Consider the following 20,577-nt stretch of genomic DNA (forward strand, 5'->3'; position numbering starts at 1 on the left):
GGGAAGTCCCGTGAGGGGAAAGGGCTGTCCATAGCATTTCCATCCAATTTCCTTCTCTAGGCTTTGTTCCCTGGGTCCCTTTCTCCCTTCTGTTTCCTGCTTAGATGTCTTTAAATTAAATGTCATAATGAAGGTATTTTAAGCCAGACCCCTCTGTTGAGGCCAGCAGGCTTGGACAAACCAACCAGGCAGAAAACCCCTAACTGCATTCTGCTGTTTGTCCGTCTTCAGCCCCTTGCCTGGCGCCATAGGACTAGAATTGGAAACAAGCTGCTGGAAGCCTGGGCCTGTCTCCCAGGGAGGGCCTGCACACCATGCTCGCAGACCCCTGGCATGATCCGGGGTGCCAGCGCCACTTCCTGGGTAACAGGAACAAGCCCCCATGTGAGAGGAGTTAACTCTTAGGGGAGGCAGGATGCACTTGTTCATTCATTCTTCCAGGAGCCTGAAGGGTGGCTCATGGGCCTGGCCCCCTGGTTTCACCTCTCCCAGCCCCACATCTGCAGTTCTCACAAAGTGCTTGTTGATTGGAACCCTGCACGTGGCCTATGGTGGGTGTGCAGGCAGCTCACACTGGCAGGTGGCCAGGGTCGAGGCTCATGGCTGGGGTGGAGGCCATGCATGCTGGCTGGTGGCCTGGGGAGGCCCGTGGCCTGGGGGGAGGCTCATGGCCTGGGGTGGAGGCCACGCATGCTGGCTGGTGGCCTGGGGGAGGCCCGTGGCCTGGGGGGAGGCTCATGGCTGGGGTGGAGGCCACACATGCTGGCAGGTGGCCTGGGGGAGGCCCGTGGCCTGGGGGGAGGCTCATGGCCTGGGGTGGAGGCCACGTATGCTGGCTGGTGGCCTGGGGGAGGCCTGTGGCCAGGGGGGAGGCTCATGGCCTGAGGTGGAGGCCACGCATGCTGGCTGGTGGCCTGGGGAAGGCCCGTGGCCAGGGTGGAGGCCACGCATGCTGGCAGGTGGCCTGGGGGGAGGCCCATGGCCAGGGTGGAGGCCATGCATGCTGGCTGGTGGCTTGGGGAGGCCCGTGGCCTGGGGGGAGGCTCATGGCCTGGGGTGGAGGCCACGCATGCTGGCTGGTGGCCTGGGGGAGGCCTGTGGCCAGGGTGGAGGCCACGCATGCTGGCTGGTGGCCTGGGGAGGCCCATGGCCTGGGGGGAGGCTCATGGCCTGGGGTGGAGGCCACGCATGCTGGCTGGTGGCCTGGGGGAGGCCCGTGGCCAGGGTGGAGGCCATGCAAGCTGGCCCGTGGCAGAACTGCTGGCATCCACGGGGACACCGCCATGTTGGCACCCCACCTTGTGCCCCCACCACCCTGTCTTCACCCAGCCTGTTTATTTCTTGGCATCTGGTCTCTGGGGTACGGGTCTCCACTGTGGCTCGTGCCGTCCCCGTTCCCGTGGTATCAGGTGTGAAGCATTGCAGCATCAGCCAGGCTCCAGGCACAGGGCCACAGGGGCTCTGCTGAAAGCCAAGCACTGTTGGAATCAGGAGGGACAGCAAGGAAGACCAGCCTGCTCCTCCCACTTGTGCGACCCCGTGTGTTCCTGTGGCTGGCGTTCAGTGCGGGATATGCTGCCTTCACCTCCTCCTTAGCCAGGGTTCTCTTTCCTGGTTGTTTCCTTGCTCTTTAGCTAATAATCTTTGTTACTATAATCTTGTCTCTGCAGATGGATCACGACCCCAGGAACCCTGCTTACATTGCCACCCAGGGACCGCTGCCTGCCACCGTGGCCGACTTCTGGCAGGTGAGTCTGCTTGAGTTAAAACTTTTTCTGAAAATGGGATCTTGATAAATTGATAGTGGGTGATGCCTTGGATTCGACTCAGTAAATGTGAACTTGTTTTTAGGTGTTGCTCGTCAAATGTTACTTGATTTCAGAATTTATACGGGTCCTTTGATGTTTTTTATTATCTTTTGTTTTTCAAAACTTGAGTATGAAAATTCCTTTCGAGAGATTAAATGCTTTAAAGACCCTTACTTTTTTAACCACCTTACAACTTTATTTCATGAAGTACAAAGAAATGAAATTAATAAGTCTTTATTACATTCTGTTCAAATGTGTCCTTATCTATTGTTCTCTCCCTATGAAAGTAAAAAATGGTGCTCAAATTATAGTTTCTCTTCCTTGTAGATCCTCTGTAATGCGTTTTAAGGGCCAGGCAAGTCTGCTTTGTCCAGCATAGCCCTGGACGCCCAGACAGAGGCTCAGCCGCTGAGAGCCAGTGTGAGCACAAGCCACAAAGGGCAGAACGGGAGAGAGAGGGGCCCCCCTCCTTCCCCCGCGTCCTCCTCAGTCCTCAGCTGTGCCACAGAGCTAAGTGGGAAGGGGCTTCGGAAGGTGGCACGGTCGCACGAACTCCCCCGTGCGTCAGGCACGCCACCGCCCCGGCCCTGGCAGGGGGACTTCCGACAGGCAGAGCCCACGGAGGACAGAGGTGAGAGAGCAACCAGCGCAGGGGCTCGCGGGTGGACGGAGCGCCTGTTAGGACGGCAAGCCACCCACCCCCAGCAGCGTGGCCATGCGTGCAGATGGGGCCACATGGGTCCCCTAGGCTGCTCTCCAGAGTGTCTGGAGGTCTGACGTTCATGGAACGGAAGAAGCCATCTTTAAAGGAAGCAACGTGAGAAAAATGACCAAGTGCAAGATCACAGCCCTGGTCACACTGCTCAGGACCCACTAGTGTCCCTCCAAATGGTGGCAGGTGTCCCGGGACAAGAAGGCTTTGCGGGCAACGGGCTAGCCCTCCTGGGATTACCGTACACAAAAACACGTCGAAGCCGCCGAGAAGCCTGTCGTAAAGAAAGTGCTTCAACTCTGTCTCCTCCAAACGCCCTTGAGCGAGACGCTGTGGTCTCGAGGAAGGCTGGGGGCACAACTTTCCATGGCTGCCATAACATACCAAAGCAGGACAGACATGCTGGAGGCTGGCGGCCTGAGGCCCAGGAGTGGGCAGGACTGGTTCTACTCGGGGGCTCCGCAAGAGAACCTGCTCGTGCCTGTGTCTCCGGCTTCTGGTCGTGGCCAGCACTGCTGGGGGTCCCCTGGCTCGTGGACGCCTCACTCCCGCTTCTGCTCCATCCACGTGGTGACCCCTCCATAGGGGTCAAATTTCACTCCTCTTAGAAGGTTGCCGGTCATTAGACTTGGGGTCCATTCTGGCCAGTGCGGCCTCCTCTTGAGCTCACCTGCAGAGGCCCTATTTCCAAAGAAGGTCACGTCCACAGGTCCCAGGTGTGTGTGACCTTTGGGAGACACTACTCCGCCCATTGCAGTGGCTGAGAAACGAGCATGGACTGAGACTGAATACTTTGCTGCTGAGACGTGGCCACTTCGGGAATCCAGAGAGAGGCCGCTGGGCGGTGGGGGCAGGGAGGTGGGGGACGGGAGGGGCTATGAAGGTCAGGGCAGGTCAGCGAGGGGGACGCAAGCCAGGCCTAGCGTGTCCAGAATGCGGAGGTCCCCAGTACTTCTCAATTACCTTGCAGGAGGGAGCTAACGCCTGGTCCTACAGCCTGTGACAGCCCACAGGCACCAAAAAGCTCTGGTCGTCGATGATGAGCCGTGTGGGGAGGGGAATGTCGGGACTGGAGGGTGGAGGAAAAGGAGAAGGTGATGAAGGTCAGCTGTCCACTGGTTTGACCCCTGAGCCTGGAATACATATTCTAATCTGGGAGGACGTCCGCATCTGTGTAACGGGGCCTGCGTGGCTACTTTGAGAGAAAGATGCACACGCACGTGTGCGAAGGGGGCGTTGAAGTCCAAGGGAACACAAGGAAAGGAGCAGGAGGGGAGGGAAATCCCGTTGAGCACTTACTGTATGCTAGAGCCTGGGCAGGCGCTTCAGGTGGCAACTTCAGTCAACGCCCCTAATGACCGAGGACGAGCCTGAGCCCCTGGGGTCCCCTCATACGTGGTCTGAGGGGAGTCAGATCCAGGGAGACAGTAGGTAGAGGGTAGGCGCCTGGAGGGCGGACTTGGTGTTTAACAGGGACAGTTTCAGTTTGGGAAGATGGAACGTTCTGGAGATGGATGGTGGCGTTGGTTACGCAGGACCGTGAGTCTACTTAATGCTACTTAACTCTGCACTTAAAAATGGCCAAGAAGGTGCATCTTATGTATATTTTACTACGATGAGAGAAGATCGTGGTCCCCGTTCTACCAGAAGGCTGATGCCCGGGGTACCCTGAATGACTTCCGGAATCCACACAGCCAGCTGGAGGCAGGGCACGTTTTAAACCCAGATCTCCAGAACTCAGATGCTTTTACTACCCCTGCTCCGTGAGAAGGAAGAAGGCATCGTGGTGGGGAGGCTCCTGGGAGCGTCCGTTCTCAGAAACGCAAGGCGAGCAGTCTTCTGTGGAGACTGTGGGCATTCCCAGAGTAGACCCATTGCTCCTGACGACGTAACCGTGTTGCACCAGCCGTCTCGAAGGAGCATCAGGACAGCTTTCGCGGAAAGAGACTTCTCTGTGGGATGGGATGGCGGGCGGCCTGGGGCAGCAGGAGGAAGGGGCCGTCCTGGGGACCTGGCCAGTCATTGCCATTCTTGCCACGGGTCCCTGCTCTTCCCACAGCGGTGGTGGAGCTCCTCCCGCTGACCCACCCCCCACCCGGCCCCAAGGATCCCAAGGGGTCCCTCCTCTCGTATTTTTAGAGGAAGCTGGCAGAACTGTGCGCTTTCCACAGTGGCCACTTTGATATGTCACCACCAGAAATTCAGGCGACCCGGCTGACCGAGCTCGGGTGCGTGAGGACTATTTACAGACGTGAGCTGCAGAGCCAAGCACGTGAAGCCTCTAGAAGCGGGTCACAGCAGCCCCTCCACCCCAGGAACTGGGACGTTCTCCATGGGACGCGGGCTGGTCACCGTCCCCGTTCGCCATGGGGTGGCTCAGCCAAGAGCACGCTGGCCCGTCTTGCTTGACAGATGAGCTCTTTCAGACGGAGCCAGAGGCCAGCGAGCAGGAACGGGGCGCGGAGTCCACAGTGCAGGGCAGAGGGCCCGCCCCAGGCAGCGGGGGTCCCGCTGGCGCCCAGCCAGCACCAACACAATGCTGTTACCAATGTTTTACCAAGAAAAAGCCCTCCCGTCGAGTTCCGTCTTCCACCTTCGGAAGGTATTCTGTTCTGAAGGCTTCTCTTTTCCACTCTCTTTTCCAAAAGTGATGGGCTGGGTTTAAATACTGTGTTTTTATCGATCCCAGTCCTTACTGTGGTCACGAAAAAACTCGGAGCCGGCTCCTGTGGGAGAGCCAAAGAAGGCCAGCGTTCTCCCTCCCTGGCACTTTCCGCCTGGGGTCGGGTGAGGGGGCAAGACGGGGGCCCAGGAGGAAGAGTCTGACAAAGGCTGAGTGAGCAGCGTGCACACAGCAGGTCCCCGAGGCCCGGACGTGGCCGAGGACCGAGTCCGCTGCGCATCTGCCCTGCTCTCAGGGCCCAAGCCCGCATCTGGCGGAGAGGAGAGGGAAGGTGGCGGCCCCCACCTCCACAGTCTGCTCCACCCACAGATGGACACCTTAGAGCCATTGATTAGATGCCCAGCATTAGCATTAGATGCCCAGCCAGCATCCAGAGAGGCCCCGGCCTGGCCTGCTCACGTGCAGGCAGCCCAGGGCCAGCCTGAGCCTCCCCAAGCTCCAGGGCCCCCCGGGGCCACATCGTCCCCCTTCCTCAGGAGACCACATCACACCAGGGCTCAGGTCAGAAATCTGACTTCTGGCCATCCTGAGAGGCCTGACTCCAAGAGCCTGAGCCTGTCCCCGAACCCCCGTTACCCTGTAATGCTGGTGACAAATTGTGCTTGGTCTTCACCCCGGGACACCCTCTGGTTCGTGCATGAAGGGGTCTTCTGTTTCTGGAGCATCAAGGAATTGTGGAAGGGGGACATTTACTCCAGAGCCCTGTTAGCTTACGGATTGGTTGGTTTTAAAGCACGTTGTTGGGCCAAATTAAAGGAAATACAAGAATTGAGGAGAGTTCATTTCTTAGGAAAAACTTCATTTGTTATTTCTGTTCATAAGTACTTCAGCCACTTGCCCTAGATTTTCCAGGACATTTTACTTCAGATATTTAGTCTCACTGGACTCCCTATACACGAGCTCATAAACCTTTAAAGAGAAGAAAACCTATCATGCCACCTCCCCTAAACGCGCGCTTGAAAGCCCTGATCTGCAGGGGTGCCCGTGATTCTGCCCGGGGAGTGCGCAGCAGAGAGCACACACGCCCTCTTGGCAACCTTCAGACTCCGGCCTGGGTGAGAGACATACATCCTGAGTGTCTTTTTCTCTTCTTTTTTTTGAAGATTTATTTATTTATTTGAGAGAGAGCGCGCTCAAGAGAGAGCAGGGGCAGGGGCAGAGGGAGAAGCAGTCTCCCCGCCGAGCAGGGAGCCCGATGCAGGGCTCCATCCCAGGACCCTGGGATCATGACCTGAGCCGAAGGCAGACGCTTAACGACTGAGCCACCCAGGCGCCCCTGAGTTTCTTTTCAACTGACGTCATGGATCGTAGCCAAAAACGTCCTGGCTATTCTGCTTTTAAGTGTGTTTCTGGTTCCCTTGTCCCCTCCCTCCGCTCCTCCCTCCTCCCTCCCTCCCCTCCTCCCTCCCTTCTTCCCCTTCTCCTCCCTCCCCTCCTCCCTCCCCTCCTTCCTTCCTCCCCTCCTCCCTCCGTCCTCCCTCCCTCCTCTCCGTCCTCTCTCCCTCCTCCCTCCCTTCCTCTGCTCCTCCCTCCTCCCTCCCTCCTCTGCTCCTCCCTCCCTCCTCCCTCCCTCCCTTCCTCCGCTCCTTCCTCCTCCCTCCCTCCTTTCCTCCTCCCTCCTCCCTCCCTCCTTTCCCCCTTCCTCCCCTTCTCCTCCCTCCCCTCCTCCCTTCCTCCCCTCCTCCCTCCCTTCCTCCCCTTCTCCCTCCCTCCTCCATCCGTCCTCCCTCCTCCCTCCCTCTGCTCCTCCCTCCCTCCTTTCCCCCTTTCTCCCTCCCTCCTTTCCCCTTCCTCCCTCCCTCCCTCCTCCTCCCTCCCTTCTCCCCTCCTCTCTCCCTCCTCTCTTCTCCCTCCCTCCTTCCTCCTCCCTTCCTCCCAACCTCCTCCCTTCCTCTGCTCCTCCCTCTTCCCTCCCTCCTCCCCTTCTCCTTCCCTCCCTTTCTTCCTCCCTCCTTCCTCCTCCCTGCCTCCCTTCCCCTCTCCTCCCCTCCTCCCTCCCTCCTCCCCTCCTCCCTCCCTCCTTTCCTCCTCCCTTCCTCCTTTCCCCCTTCCTCCCTCCCCTCATCCCTTACTCCTTCCCTCCCTCCCTCCCCTCCTCCCTCCTTCCTCCTCCTTCCCTCCCCTCATCCCCTCCTCCCTCCTTCCTCACTCCCTTCTCCCCTTCTCCCTCCCTCCTCCCTCTCTCCTTCCTCCTCCCTCCTCCCTCCCTCCTCCCTCCCTGCTTCCTCCTCCCTCCCTGCTTCCTCCTCCCTCCCTGCTTCCTCCTCCCTCCCTACTTCCTCCTCCCTTCCTCCCTCCCCTCCTCCCTCCCTCCTCCCCTCCTCCTTCCTCCCCTCCTTCCTCTCCACCTTCTCCTCCCCATCCACCCTCACACCCCCTCCTCCTTCTCTGGGACCCACAGCTGGACTGATGCGTTGATACCTGGTTCTCATCTTGAAAAGAAAGTGGCAGCCTGAGCATGGCACTTTCATCTAAGCAGACGACACACATATTTAACCTGAACGGTGAGCAAGGCTGAGGGACTGCCAATGGTTCTAAGTGGCGACGCTCCCTCGGGTCCAGGTAACTTCCCAGACGTCCGAACACCTGTGATGAATAGCCCGTAGCGACTGCACAGGGGCTGGATGAAAAAGTCGGGTCTGGAAGCGGTGGCCTGGCTTTGGGAACCCTAAGGGACCAGTGTTTGCACCCAGCCACCTCCAGTCTGCTGGACAGCTTGGCCAGCCGCGCCATCTTTCCAAGAAAAGGAACCCGGTTCCACGGACACGGCAAGGACTTCTTATTTAGATGCTTTCTCCTTTACTCCCGGTGGGAAGGGATTTCAGAGTTGAGGCTGCCATTTACGGGCTGTGGGATGGCAGCCGTGGGACTGGTTTGGGCGCAGGGTGTCCGGCCCCCAACATCACACAGCGAGGAGGGCGCTTCGTGGCCGAGGGAGGCGCACTGACCCGTTTGTGTGCTGAGCAGCAGGTCAGGTGGGCGCGTTATGAGTTGTGCACGGAAGACGTAGCAGAAGTCTCCCCCCCACCACCGTCCGTGGTGGCTTGACGCGGAGCGCATGACCGCAGGGGGCTTGCTACCGTGCGCGGATGCGGTGTTCGGGGAGGCCTAGGGCGGGGCCTCGACTGCAGACACCTGTTTTTCCCTTTTGGGTCTATTTCAGACCACATTAGGCCCGACTGACGTCAGCGAGCTTGTAAGGAGGAAAACGCAAGCATTACTAAACCTCATTAATTGACTCCTTATTACTTTGAAATGTGAGTCAGCCTCCTCACGCCCAGACTTCAGATGATCTCTGTTCAACCTGTAAAAATAAGTCCACCACAGAAAGGCACTGTACAGTCAGGATTGCGGGGGGATGTGGAGCCCGTGGAGAAGAGCTGTCTGCCTCACGCACCCGCAGCTCCATCACCCAGGCAAACAGTTCATGTGCTAAAAGAATGAAAAATAAAAAAAGCTTTTCTCAACGTTAAGCAGGTCCTGGGAGAACTTCTTCCAGGCATGCCTTTGACAGCATTTTATCTCTTTTTACAGAAATAGTCAAAGGGTCTCTTTTAAACACATGTACTGTTTTCAGCCGAGCATCCTCTCTAGTAAGTCACGGTCCTGGCTGCCGTGGAGGCTAGAAACGGTGCCCAGACCAGCATCCGGTCTTCTCGGAGATGCCAGGCTAGTGGGAGAAAGATGTGAGCACATAAGGATGATGCAAGGTAGAAAGGGACACATCACAAGAGATCTAAGTACAGGAAGAAGTTTTATGCCTGGAGGAACCGGGTGCCTGGCGGAGAACATGACCTGGGCCTTTGCGATTTTGGATGGGTCAGCTTTCCTTTAATCACGTCTTAGCTGGGCTTTGAAAGCGTTTGGCTTGCTGAAGAGCTAGTTTTCGAAAAAGACTTTGGATGAGGAGACGACTGTGGTTTCCTTCCATCTGCTTTAATTGGGTTTGTATAGGCCCCTTGGAGGGGCACGCTCAGCCCCAAGGAGGCCATTGGCAGTGAGCATGCCACTGAGCCTCGAACGCGGGTCTGAGCTGCCCGGGGCCTCTGGATGCAGATGTTTTCCAGGACAGTGCTGTAAACGTAGTTTCTCTTCCTTATGATTTTATTGATAACGTTTTCTTTCCTCCAGCTTACCTTATTATAAGAATATAGCAAATAATGTACATATAACCTATAAACCATGTGTTAATCGGCTGCTTGCGTTACTGGTAAGGCTTCTAGTCGACTGTAGGCTCGTAGTCAAGCTTTTGGGGAGTCACAGGCTAAGCTTGGATTTTCTACTGCTGGGGGGCTTCTCTGAGAGTTCTGGAGGCCGGACATCTGGAATCAAGGTGCCGGAGGGGCTTCCTCCTTTCAGCATCTGGGGGGCCCACGCAGTCCCGAGGCTTCCCGCCAGGGTCTGTCTTCGCCCAGGGTTTCCCTCTTCTTATGAGGCCCACTCTAATTCAGTATGACCCCCTCTATAACTCAACGACATCAGCAGAGACCTTATTTCCAAATAAGGTCACATTCGCAGGTCCCAGCAGTTGGGACTTCAGCATATCTTCTTCGGGGGACAAAACTCAACCGGTAACAAAGAGCAATCTGGCTTTTCTTATCAACCGTCAGTAAGCTGCCTCAGGGTGGATCACGCAGCAGCCCAGGTGTGTGCTTCCTGTCACCAGAGCGACCTTCTGAGCCACGGGATGTCCCCTTACCTGCCTGCTTGCTGCCCAAGGCCACGCGCGGGTCCCCATCGGCAGTGACGGCGTCGTGAGCGTCTCAGCCGCGTCTCCGCTGCGTCCCCGGGAGACGCAGCCTGGGGCGGGCTCCCAAGGGCTGGCGGCAGGTGGTGACATGTGACACCGAGCAGATCCCTCCTTGGCGGCAGGTGGTGACATGCGACACCGAGCAGATCCCTCCCACTCCCTCAGCACACAGTCGCCAAAGAAGAGGTTGGCGGGGACCATAAGCCCCAGAGGCCGCCATCGCTCCCGTCCCTAGCCGTGAAGCCGTACTGTTGAGGTGTCCCGGGCCTTCGGGGGGACTCCCGAGGGGGGCCGCCGGAGCATCTGAGAAGCTCCCCAGAAAGCTCCTCCAAGCGCAGCCCTGGTTTATACTCAGGATCCAGCCCTGAAGGCTCATGTTTCATCCATGTTGGTGGCCTCGTCTGGATCCAGGGATGGAAGCAGCTGCTTCCTGTTTGGGAAAAGTCATCCATTGGGCACGAAAGGAGCTGTGGGCAGGACTGCAGACCCCTGTGGCGCACTGCGGGGCGCGGTCCCCACCCCACTTTCAGCGGGCACTTCTAGTTACCTCTGAATCTCCTGACGTGCTGGGTGCTCCGTAAAGGTGCCCGGTAAACCAGGAGGTGACCAGGAGTGTCGTGGTCCCTGACGCTGAACAGAAAAGTGCTAGAAATCACCATTTCTGGCATTCACACATTTAGCTCACTCACTCAGCAAACTGCCCCGCTTCTGAGATTCAGTGGGGCCTCTGGGTGGATAGCTGCTTCCCAGAAGAGAAAGATCAGGATTTCCCGAAGACTAGCCGCACAAACAGCCCCTCCTGCAGCTGGGTACTGCCCGAGGGCCGGGGGAGCCACGGAAGGGGAAACAGAGAAACTTGTCCCTGTTTCTAACCTGAACTTTGGCTGGCGTCCTGGATCCCACCAGAACCCGCATTAACTCTTCTCAGCGTGTCGTGAAGGTCAGCGGGTGACGCAGCGGCTGCAGGTGGGAAGCGACGCGGGAACAGCTCCGTTGCCCTGCGCACCGACTCCCACCGCCCAGCAAGCGGACACACAGGCCCCGAGGGGGCCGCCTGTTTGTGTGATTTACTAAATTCCCCTCTCTGCTCTTAGACACGGTGACCTAAAGAGAAATATGATCCCCAAGAGTGCCTTCGGGATTGTTTGTTTAAATTAAGTTTCATTTGGATTTAATCTTAACCAAGTCTTCAGAGAGCCGGGCGGGCTCCTGAATGGAAGCACGGCGTGCGCGGACCAATGAACGGGACTGCCCGGCCGGGCGGACTCCTCTTTAAATGAGGGGCTTCCTAATGTCACACTTGGGTGGCACAAGAAGAGCGTAAGATGATTAGTTTATGGTCTAGATCATTGTATTTTTATTACACTCATAAAATCTCTGTTTCTTCTCATTTTCGTAATGGCTTCAATGAGCTTCTCCACCTTCTAAAGACACATTAAATTGTTATGTGCTGGAAGGACCAATTTAGTGGGGCAGGCTGCAAAGCCTGAAAGCTGCAAGTGGGACACATGCTTTGAATTCTCATCTTGTGGTTGGCTTTGCGCTAAGGAAAATGAAGGCATATAGGTTCGGGCATAATTCATATTTATCTGTGGGCTTTTTCATAAACACCAGCAGTTTCCATGAGATTCCAATGTTAATGAGACACAGCACAGTGCCGTAAAAGCATTGACTATTCCCATCACGCGGGAATATAAATCAATATTCAAAGAGGAAAATACCGTGGACACGGCTCTTTTTAAAATACCACTTAAAGGGGGTTACTTAATAACATGAACTATGAAGGAAACGCATTTTATATTTGAGCTATGTGGATTTTTTTTTAAATGACAAGATTCTAATTGGATTGTTATATCTGTATTTAAAAGAAATAGAAGATCTCTTAGATACGAAATTTACATCTAAATGCAGTTGCTCATAAATATTTCTGTCAAGTCACCGTAACCCACTGCGGGGAAAGCAGACTCCTCTTCACTCTATAATTTAATATGCTAATACACGTCTGCAAGTGCCACCTCAGCGTGCCCCATAGAATTCATGGTTTTCGTGATTATGCTCCAGTGTTAATACACAGGCCCACAGCCACGAAGTTGGGAGTTGCGTTTGAGAGGGAGTCCCGTGGAGGGCCTTGGTGTCTGCCCCTCTCCGCATTTGGATGTGCGGCCATCGGTTCGCTGTGTCTGGGAGACGCTTCATGATGTGGCTGCTATGAATTATTAACTCGGTTCTGTTTTCATTGAGGAGCATGGTCATATTCCGTGTAGGTACATGAAACCCCAGCCGCTGCTCTCCGTAAGGAGAGCCTGCTTCTGATAGGACGGCAGCTTCACAAAGCAAAATGGTTTTCTAGTCATGCAGAATAATGACAACGACCAAAAAATGATGGTGTCGACCAGTTTCAGTCTGCACCATGCGGAGGGGCGGACATACGCAGAGCGGCGCCCGCCCGCCCGCGGGCCCATGTTGTGGGTTTGTGCCGCGTGGTAGAAAGCTCCCTTCACAGATCCGAAGTTGGGAAGCCAGACCGCTAAACGCGGGTCTTAAGAGGTTCTCGGTGGTTGTTTTTAGTATTGCATGGACCATGGAGGCGACGGGGCGTGTTCTGAGATGGGAAGCCAGCTATGGAGGAGGAGGGTCCGATGGAAGGGGGATGCTGGTCCCTGCGCGAGCACCTTGGGCCCGCGTCGCTGAGCGCGACCACTGCGCGTGTCGCGTGGACCTGCCAGTCACGCGGTGGCCGCGGGCCTTCCCCTGTCTGCAGATGGTGTGGGAGCGTGGCTGCGTGGTCATCGTCATGCTGACACCCCTCTCGGAGAACGGCATCCGACAGTGTTACCACTACTGGCCCGACGAAGGCTCCAACCTCTACCACGTCTACGAGGTACTCCCCAGGCGCCCGCCCACCCACCCGCGGCCGCGGAGAACAGCAGCGCCCCCACCTCCCCGGGCGGCCCCTTCCCCAGGCATCCCCAGGGCCCCGCAGTCCGTAGGTGCCCACACCCTCCAAAAGACCATATGCTGTGGCACCTCGGGCTCTGGCATAAAGAGTGTGGTCTTCATTTTTAAAGTCTTAGGATTCCAAATTCAGACAGGAGGAACCAAAACACATCTACCTCGCAGGGAGGCCCACGAGCCAGGCCCCGAGTAAAGACCCTTCCCGGGTCTGTTGTCGGAAGAGCCCTGCCTGCGCAGCGCTCAGGGCTGTGGGTCTGTAGATTCGACCTTCCTCGAGGGCCGCCTGCTGGCAAGCTTCTTTCTCTAGCTGGACTCCACCCACATCGACAACGAACTGCACCAACTTGGGCAGTTCAACACGTACCAGCATGCATCTGTTGTTTTGCATTAAAAATTAGTCAGAAGGCCAAAGTCCCATGGTGGAAGCGTGAAGATGAATCCTAGATCACAGAGTCGTGGCTTTTGGGCTGCTGAGAAGGGGCTTGGCCCCGAGAAGTGCCGAGTCACGCTATCTGCGTGACTCCTTTGGTCTCCTCTCCACCTCTAGCTGATAACCACCTGCAGTGAAACCTAAGTTATAGTGGAACCCACAGGTGTTCTTGTTCCAAGGTATAGTTTTTCTTGAAGGTTTAGATAGCTTAGAAATACAAAAGATGAAAGCTGGAATCGTTTTGGGTTGTAACACAATTTTCTCATAATCTGACTAATGCACCTAGGTGACATTAAAAACCCACAGTTATCTTTTGCATAAACCCCGTTAAAACTGAGAAGGTGGGAAGAGCCATTAAGCCCGCTGTCGACCCACATGCGGTCCTCGTAGTATCCGCCCTTCGCTGCTCAGAGTGGCTCCCTGCTCAGACAATGCTTTACGTCCCAATGCACCCTGTCCTCCTGTCTAGGTAAACCTAGTCTCCGAGCACATCTGGTGTGAGGATTTCCTCGTGAGGAGCTTCTATCTGAAGAACCTTCAAACCAACGAGACGCGCACGGTGACTCAGTTCCACTTCCTGAGCTGGTATGACCAGGGAGTGCCTTCCTCCGCGAGGTCCCTCCTGGATTTCCGCAGGTATGACAAACAGCGCTCTAAGCAGGGTAACGTGTTAGAGTGTGGGCATAAGAGAGGGGGGAACGCGGTCTGATACCAGATTTCCTGTGTCTAAGAGGCCGTTTGCTGTAAGACACGCCATCCGTTTTATATTTATAGATTATAAATATACAGTTGATCCTTGAACAACACGGGGTTGAGGCACCAACAACCCCCACACAGTTGAAAATACACGTTTAACTTTTGACTCCCCCGAAACGTAACTTCTAATAACCTCCTGTTGACTGGAAGCCTTACCGGTAACATAAGAAGTCAATTAACACATAGCTTGTATGGTGTGTGTATTATACGCTGTAGTCTTACAATAACAGTACGCTGGAGAAAAGAAAATGTTATGAAGAAAATCACAAGGAAGAGAAAATACATTTTCAGCGTCATCCTGTATTTATCAAAAAAAAAAAACTCAGGTGTAAGTGGACCAGCGCAGCTCAGAGCCATGTTGTTCCAGGGTCAACTGTATTGATGATTATATATAGGAGAGGGGAGGGGAAGGAGATTATGTTAAAGGCACATATTAACTGAAAGATGTTTTCTGGTTTTAGAGGACTTAAAAAGGGGGGGGACATAGATGCCTTAGAATTGTGGAAATGCGGTCATTATTTCTGATAAGATTCTCCAAGTGGTAGAGTCCTGAAGTTCATGCTTCACGGAATATGGATGAGGAAAAGGCAGATTTTTAGTTTGGATACTATCTGGTTGGACAGGATAATGAGATGTAACAAGTGTGGGGCCAGATTCCAGCCCGGGTGACCTTAGACCTTGGGGGAGAGCCTGCATGGAAGCAGCACGTGACTGTGTAGTCTAGTGACAGTCTGGAAACGTCCAGTCTTTGTTCACGCTCCGGTCAGCCAGTCGCCCAGGGGGCTGTCTTGTTTTAAAGTGTGTTTATTGAACTGTTGAGATGAATGCTGGACTCCATCTTTCAGGAAGATGTTGACAAGGCAAAAAAGGGGGAAAGTTAAGATGGAAGCTTGGATTGTCCATTGGATTCGGTGATAACGGTGGTCAGCACTGGCTGTTGCATGGTGGTGAAGAATGAGCAGCCACCAAGCGAGGCAGGCGTTGAGCAGCATGATAACTGAGCTCTCCGTTCCGTAGAGCCCCTCTTAACGTTTAACGGATTGGAAACCTGCCTGATCACAAAAGCAGACAGAGATCCAAAACAACGAACTAAGAAATAAAATGCACCTTAATCCAGCATTGTACCCAATCACAGAGTGATTTGTATCTGAACAGTTACCATCCTTGAGTCTCCAGCTATGTAACTCGAGACAGTGGGGTTTCAGGCTGATCTCTGCATTTCTTTAATTTGTGTGTTAGACATTCTCAAGGTTATTGTGATACTATTTCTTTTGCCTTTTAGTCTACTTTGAAAAGCAAAACAGAATTTTTGTTTGAATAGTTCTTTGGATCAAATAGCGTGTGAAAGAGCTCCCGGAGAGACGCGCACATGGCATCTCAGCCATGGCGCACGTTTGCTGACCTCGCCCAGAGAGGCCGAGCGCGCACGATGCATCGAGTCCTGAACGCACCGCAAAGCACTGACTACACACAGTTCCCTCCCAATCCACCCCCACGTCCTGGCTGTCAGATACCTTTCCTTAATACAAATTTATGCCTAAAGACAGGCTATCTAAAAATCTGACCTAGGGCGCATTTCCTGAGATAGAGTCTTCGAGAAACAGCCGTTACTGGCAAAATGGATGTGGCTACACAGATCATCCTAACCCCCGTCTTTACGCTCATCCAGTGGGTTTGTACATATATGCATATGGGCGTACGTCGAAATCCATATCCATATATGGAACTGAACAGTACACAACCAGCCGTCTGTGCTTACAACCTGTCCTGAAGAAACACGGACTCCCAAAGTTCCCTTTCCCCAGAGGCTTAGGAGATAAGGCTCCAGAGGTTTTTGTCCAGTTGAAATTTGCAAGTCCATCAGAATCAAAAGCTTTGCTGGCTTGCCTGCCTCGGCACCGCCCAGTCTTCCAGACCTGGCTGCCTGTCGTGCGCTCGCTCACTGGACAGTGGGCACGAGCGATCGCGTTCTCGGGAGCATCACTCTCGGGCACGGACTGCCGCTTTGGGGTTTTCTGGGTAAAAGAGCCACCCAAAGTTCAGCAATCGGGAAGAGGCTTCGGCTTCCGAAGACACTGGTCGCCTTACGCGCAGGTCTCCCCCTCCCCCCACCCCCACCCCGACCCCGACCCCGAACACTTGCCCAGCCTTCCCCCACTCTGGCCAGGGTGCGTCGGGCACGGAGACGTGTAATTACAGACTTCTGGAGCCCAGAGGGAGCACATTTCCACTCTAAAGAGAAGCTGCAAAAACCAAGAGATAATTAGCATCACATGTGAGGGCTTTGCTTTTAAAAACTCTCTCTCTGTCTCTGAGTCTCTCCCTTCTTGCTGTGGGCAACGGCACTCACAACGCTGATCCCTGTAGAAACGGACAGACCCTTACTTTGCCAGCTACGAGCGGTGGCCAGTGTCATTTTTGTGATGTTGCAGCTAGTAATATGAGCCCAGTTGCATAGTCACAAAAGTGATCATTGGAGGCTGTGATTCTGCTGCAGGGCAGTGGGGGAAAAAGCCCCTTTTCCGAGCCTCTCACGACCTCTGACCTTTGCTTGCTGTTGGTCGCATGGCGGTTCCTTCTCACTCAGTGACCCGGGGGTTGGTTTGTATTACTAATCGTTCTTTCTCGTGAATTCCTCCTGTTGAAATATATATAATATCCATTTTCCTGAATGTTTGCAATCTCTTGCTGACTGATGGTTTGTTCTAATCGAGTCAAACAAGACAGCTGTGTATTTCTCATCTTCATGAATACGCTGCATCTCTGTCTTGGGTCAACCAGGTGAACGCTTTTGTGGACTACGTTTCGCTTTTTACTTTTCTATTTGTGATGTTTTATGTTGTAATAATACAAGCACGTGACTCTTTGTAAATAAAATTCTAAACCATGGCAGCTGCACATTGTATTCACACTGCGCGTCTCCTTGATTGTTCGTGGCTGTTTGTAAATAGGTTTAGCCCGGGGCGGGGCCAGCATGGATTATTAAAGCCGCATTGAAACCTCCCTGGGTCCTGCGGAGGCAGCCAGTTGCAATGTGCTGGAGAAAGTAATACTTCAAATATTCTGTAACAGGAGAGCAGGGACCGCGGAAGCAGTTATTAGAGCATTTAGTCTTCTGTAAGAGCAGTTATTCTTTTTTTTTAAAAAAAGATTTTATTTATTTGAGAGAGAGAGTGAGAGAGAGAGAGAGCACAAGAGGGGGGAGCGGGAGAGGGAGAAGCAGACTCCCCGCCGAGCAGGGAGCCCGATGCGGGACTCGATCCCGGGACTCCAGGATCATGACCTGAGCCGAAGGCAGATGCTCAACGACTGAGCCACCCAGGCGCCCCTAAGAGCAGTTATTCTTAATGCATTTTGCCAAAAACGGGGCTGACCAGCTATGAATGGGACACTCCTGTTCTCCTGGCCCCTTACAGTTACGGTTTTCTGAAACTGATACAGTCCAAACAAGGGAATTTGGTGGTTGTTTGTTTCTTTTTTTTTTTTTAATGTACTACTTTTGCGCTTGGCCCCATCAGAAAAAATGCCCAGAACCTGGAGATTGAGCAGTGTGTGAGAGGCAAACGTTGAGCCTGGACTACCAAGTATGAACTATCACAGACTGTTGGAGGTTCACATCTAAAAGATTCAGCGACCAAGAGATTTCTAATAAAATCTTCTGTTTGAAAGTAAAAGGCCCATAGGAATAAAGCCTCCCTAAATCTAGTCTGACCCTGAGCTTGCTTGATTCTGCACACACACGCATGCACACACCGGGCGTGCACACACGTGCACAAGGGGGGCGAGCATGCCCACGCACAACCTTGTTGGAGCTGGTGGGCCTCACGTCGCTCACACTGAGGTACATCCTGAGGATCTGGCATCATTTTGTCAGACCTAAAGCTCATGTTGCCTTTACAACCTGAGTCAAGAATGGGAGTTTTAAGATTTTTTTTTCTTAATTTTAAAGTAATCTCTACACCCAGCCTGGGGCTCGAACTCACAACCCCAAGATCAAGAGTTGAACATCCACCAGCTGGGCCAGCCAGGCGCCCCAAAGAATGGGAGGTTTTAGATGGAGATATTAGTCGATTCATTTTCCAGTCTGTTTTATTCTCAAAGGCCCAAGAACCTTCCGGGCATTCTGGCCCACTGTTGATTTCAATGAGTTCACTTGTACTTCCTTCACCTTCCCAAGAAACCCTCACACTGCAGTGGACCTCGAAAGTAAGAAAAAGTCCAGCAGAAATAGCCACGTGGCCATAGGGACCCTGAGCAGCTTGTTCTACCCATGTTTCTGGGTCTTCTCATTTTTAAGACATCTTGGGTGGTCTGCAAGCTCCACATGCCACCAATCACTGCTGCCCTGGTGGGCTCCCCACCGTGTTGTCTGGGCTCTGCTCTGGGGGCAGACATGGAAATACCCGCTGGGCACCTGCACCAGCCGCCTCCTCCCTCGCCCCCCCCCCAACCTCCTGACCCCTCGGCTCTGAGGTTTCGAGGCAAGGCCACCAGTTGACAGAATATGAGCTTCCAGCTGACTCTGCTGGGCAGGCAAGCCTTCACAAAGATGTGTGATGTTTTCCCATGTCCAGTGCAAGGAAAAAGATTTTTATTTCTGCACTGTCATTCGTTTTAAATTTAGCTTCATGTCATATACGTTGCGGAAATTCCTAGGGAGCATTTTAGAACACGGCCCTTCACACATTTTTTCATTGACTTTTCTCTATTCAGAAATATTTTATTGAGAAATCTGATGTCCTTTGTAAACACGCTTAGTTGTTTCACTTTCAACAAATTTGGAGCTGATACAGTGGATTTGAAATCAGGGCTTTGTTTTGATTTAAGGCTTGGTTACAAAATAATCTATGCTTATTGTTAATTCTCATAAATTCTGGTCTAAAATCTGCACAGCAGAGTTGTTTGTAAACATACGCAGATTTGTACAAAGGAAGGACTTGTCTCAACTGCGGTTTCTCCGCAATTTAGAAAACCGACCAAATGGACGGATCCAGAAGGACCTGTAAGATGCTGTTTTGAGACAATAGAGGAATAGTATATTCCAGTATGATGTCTAGAATGTAAGAAATTTTGAGCACAAATTGCAAAACTCAAACATTTTAGCAAAGAACGTAGATCCTCATGTAACAACCAACCAGTCAGCTGATCGGAGCTGCAGACGGAGGGGTAGGACAGGCTGGTGATGGAAGCCCCGGGTTCTCACTTGGAAAGGGAAAGGGAAATGGCAAAAATGTAAGAATTGTTTTTAAAGCTCTGTCTAATCATTTAATATTGAAAAGAAAAATAAATCTTCGAAAATGTGTGTGTAATTTTGATTTTCTTTGTCAAAACAGGCTATTCTTGCAAAACGATGTCAAAGATACGGTCTATTTGTTTCGGCTTAAGAGTTAGTTTGCAAGACATAAGAGTCGTAGTGCATAACCATGATTTCTGTCTCTTTTTATTTCAGAAAAGTAAACAAGTGCTACAGGGGCCGTTCTTGTCCAATAATTGTTCACTGCAGGCAAGTACAACTTTTCACACGGATTAACCGGTGCTCCCTACCTGACAAGAAAGCTACAGTTAAATATACCCGCCGAACTCTGTCCTTGCTTCGTAATGCACCTAACTGGCACTTCTGAAGGGAACCAAAGCTGCAGACGGAGGTTTCTAGGCCGCTCATGACGGGCGTGGCGTGCGTGCCCCGCTGCGCCGCACGACCTGCCTGGGCCGCCCCGGTGCTGGGCCCCGCAGGCCACGGCCGCACGCGCGGCCTCACACCCTGTGTTTTCTCAAGCCCGCGTGCTGCCCCCACACAAACACCTTGGGACGGGATTGTCCATCCGTGGCAATGTCTCAGCCGCCAACTCAGCTGAGGTTTGGATGCTGGGGAATGCTCGGGGCCCGTTAGGAGCAGGGACAGCATCGGGAATTAGCACAGGGATGGCCTTGCCCCGTGTAGGATGGGAGTCTGGCCTTTGGTAAAATCCAGCGGCTCCTCAAGCACGTTACAGCCACGCAGATAAGCAGAGGGCCGCCCGAAACTCACTGTCGGGGTGCCGTCTCCCCGGGCTTCACACCCTCCTCATCTGGGTAAAGAACCTGCTCCGATTGGTAGAACTGTCCTACAGAAGGTTCCTTTCTGCTGGATGGAAAGGAGCTCTGTCCCAGGATCAGACCCCTAGTCTGTCAGTGTGTGTGTGTGTGTCGGGTGCGTGTGTATCCGTGTGTGTTTGTGTAACCGCATGTGTGTCTGTCGGGTGCGTGTGTATCCGTGTGTGTTTGTGTGACTGCATATGTGTGTCTGTCAGGTGCGTGTGTATCCGTTTGTGTTTGTGTAAATGCATGTGTGTGTGTCTGTCGGGTGTGTGTGTATCCGTGTGTGTTTATGTAACTGCATATGTGTGTGTGTCAGGTGCGTGTGTATCCGTTTGTGTTTGTGTGACTGCATGCGCATGTGTCTGTCGGGTGCGTGTGTATCCATGTGTTTGTGTAACCGCGTGT

At 53.5% G+C, this 20,577-nt stretch overlaps 1 protein-coding gene across 1 annotated transcript in view; it reads left to right on the top strand.

The window, feature by feature from the left end:
- The window catches only part of PTPRN2 (protein tyrosine phosphatase receptor type N2), a 577,019-nt gene that overhangs the window by 533,010 nt on the left and 23,432 nt on the right, over nucleotides 1-20,577 (top strand). The window contains exons 19-22 of the mRNA XM_064575623.1: nucleotides 1,671-1,748; nucleotides 12,715-12,834; nucleotides 13,808-13,974; nucleotides 19,544-19,597. Coding sequence (XP_064431693.1) covers nucleotides 1,671-1,748; nucleotides 12,715-12,834; nucleotides 13,808-13,974; nucleotides 19,544-19,597 — 419 coding nt within the window. The remainder of the gene's footprint in view (nucleotides 1-1,670; nucleotides 1,749-12,714; nucleotides 12,835-13,807; nucleotides 13,975-19,543; nucleotides 19,598-20,577) is intronic.

Source organism: Mirounga angustirostris, unplaced genomic scaffold, assembly GCF_029215605.1.
Source record: "Mirounga angustirostris isolate CCGP_5_RB_7025 unplaced genomic scaffold, mMirAng1.0.hap1 SCAF_12, whole genome shotgun sequence".
Taxonomy (NCBI): domain Eukaryota; kingdom Metazoa; phylum Chordata; class Mammalia; order Carnivora; family Phocidae; genus Mirounga; species Mirounga angustirostris.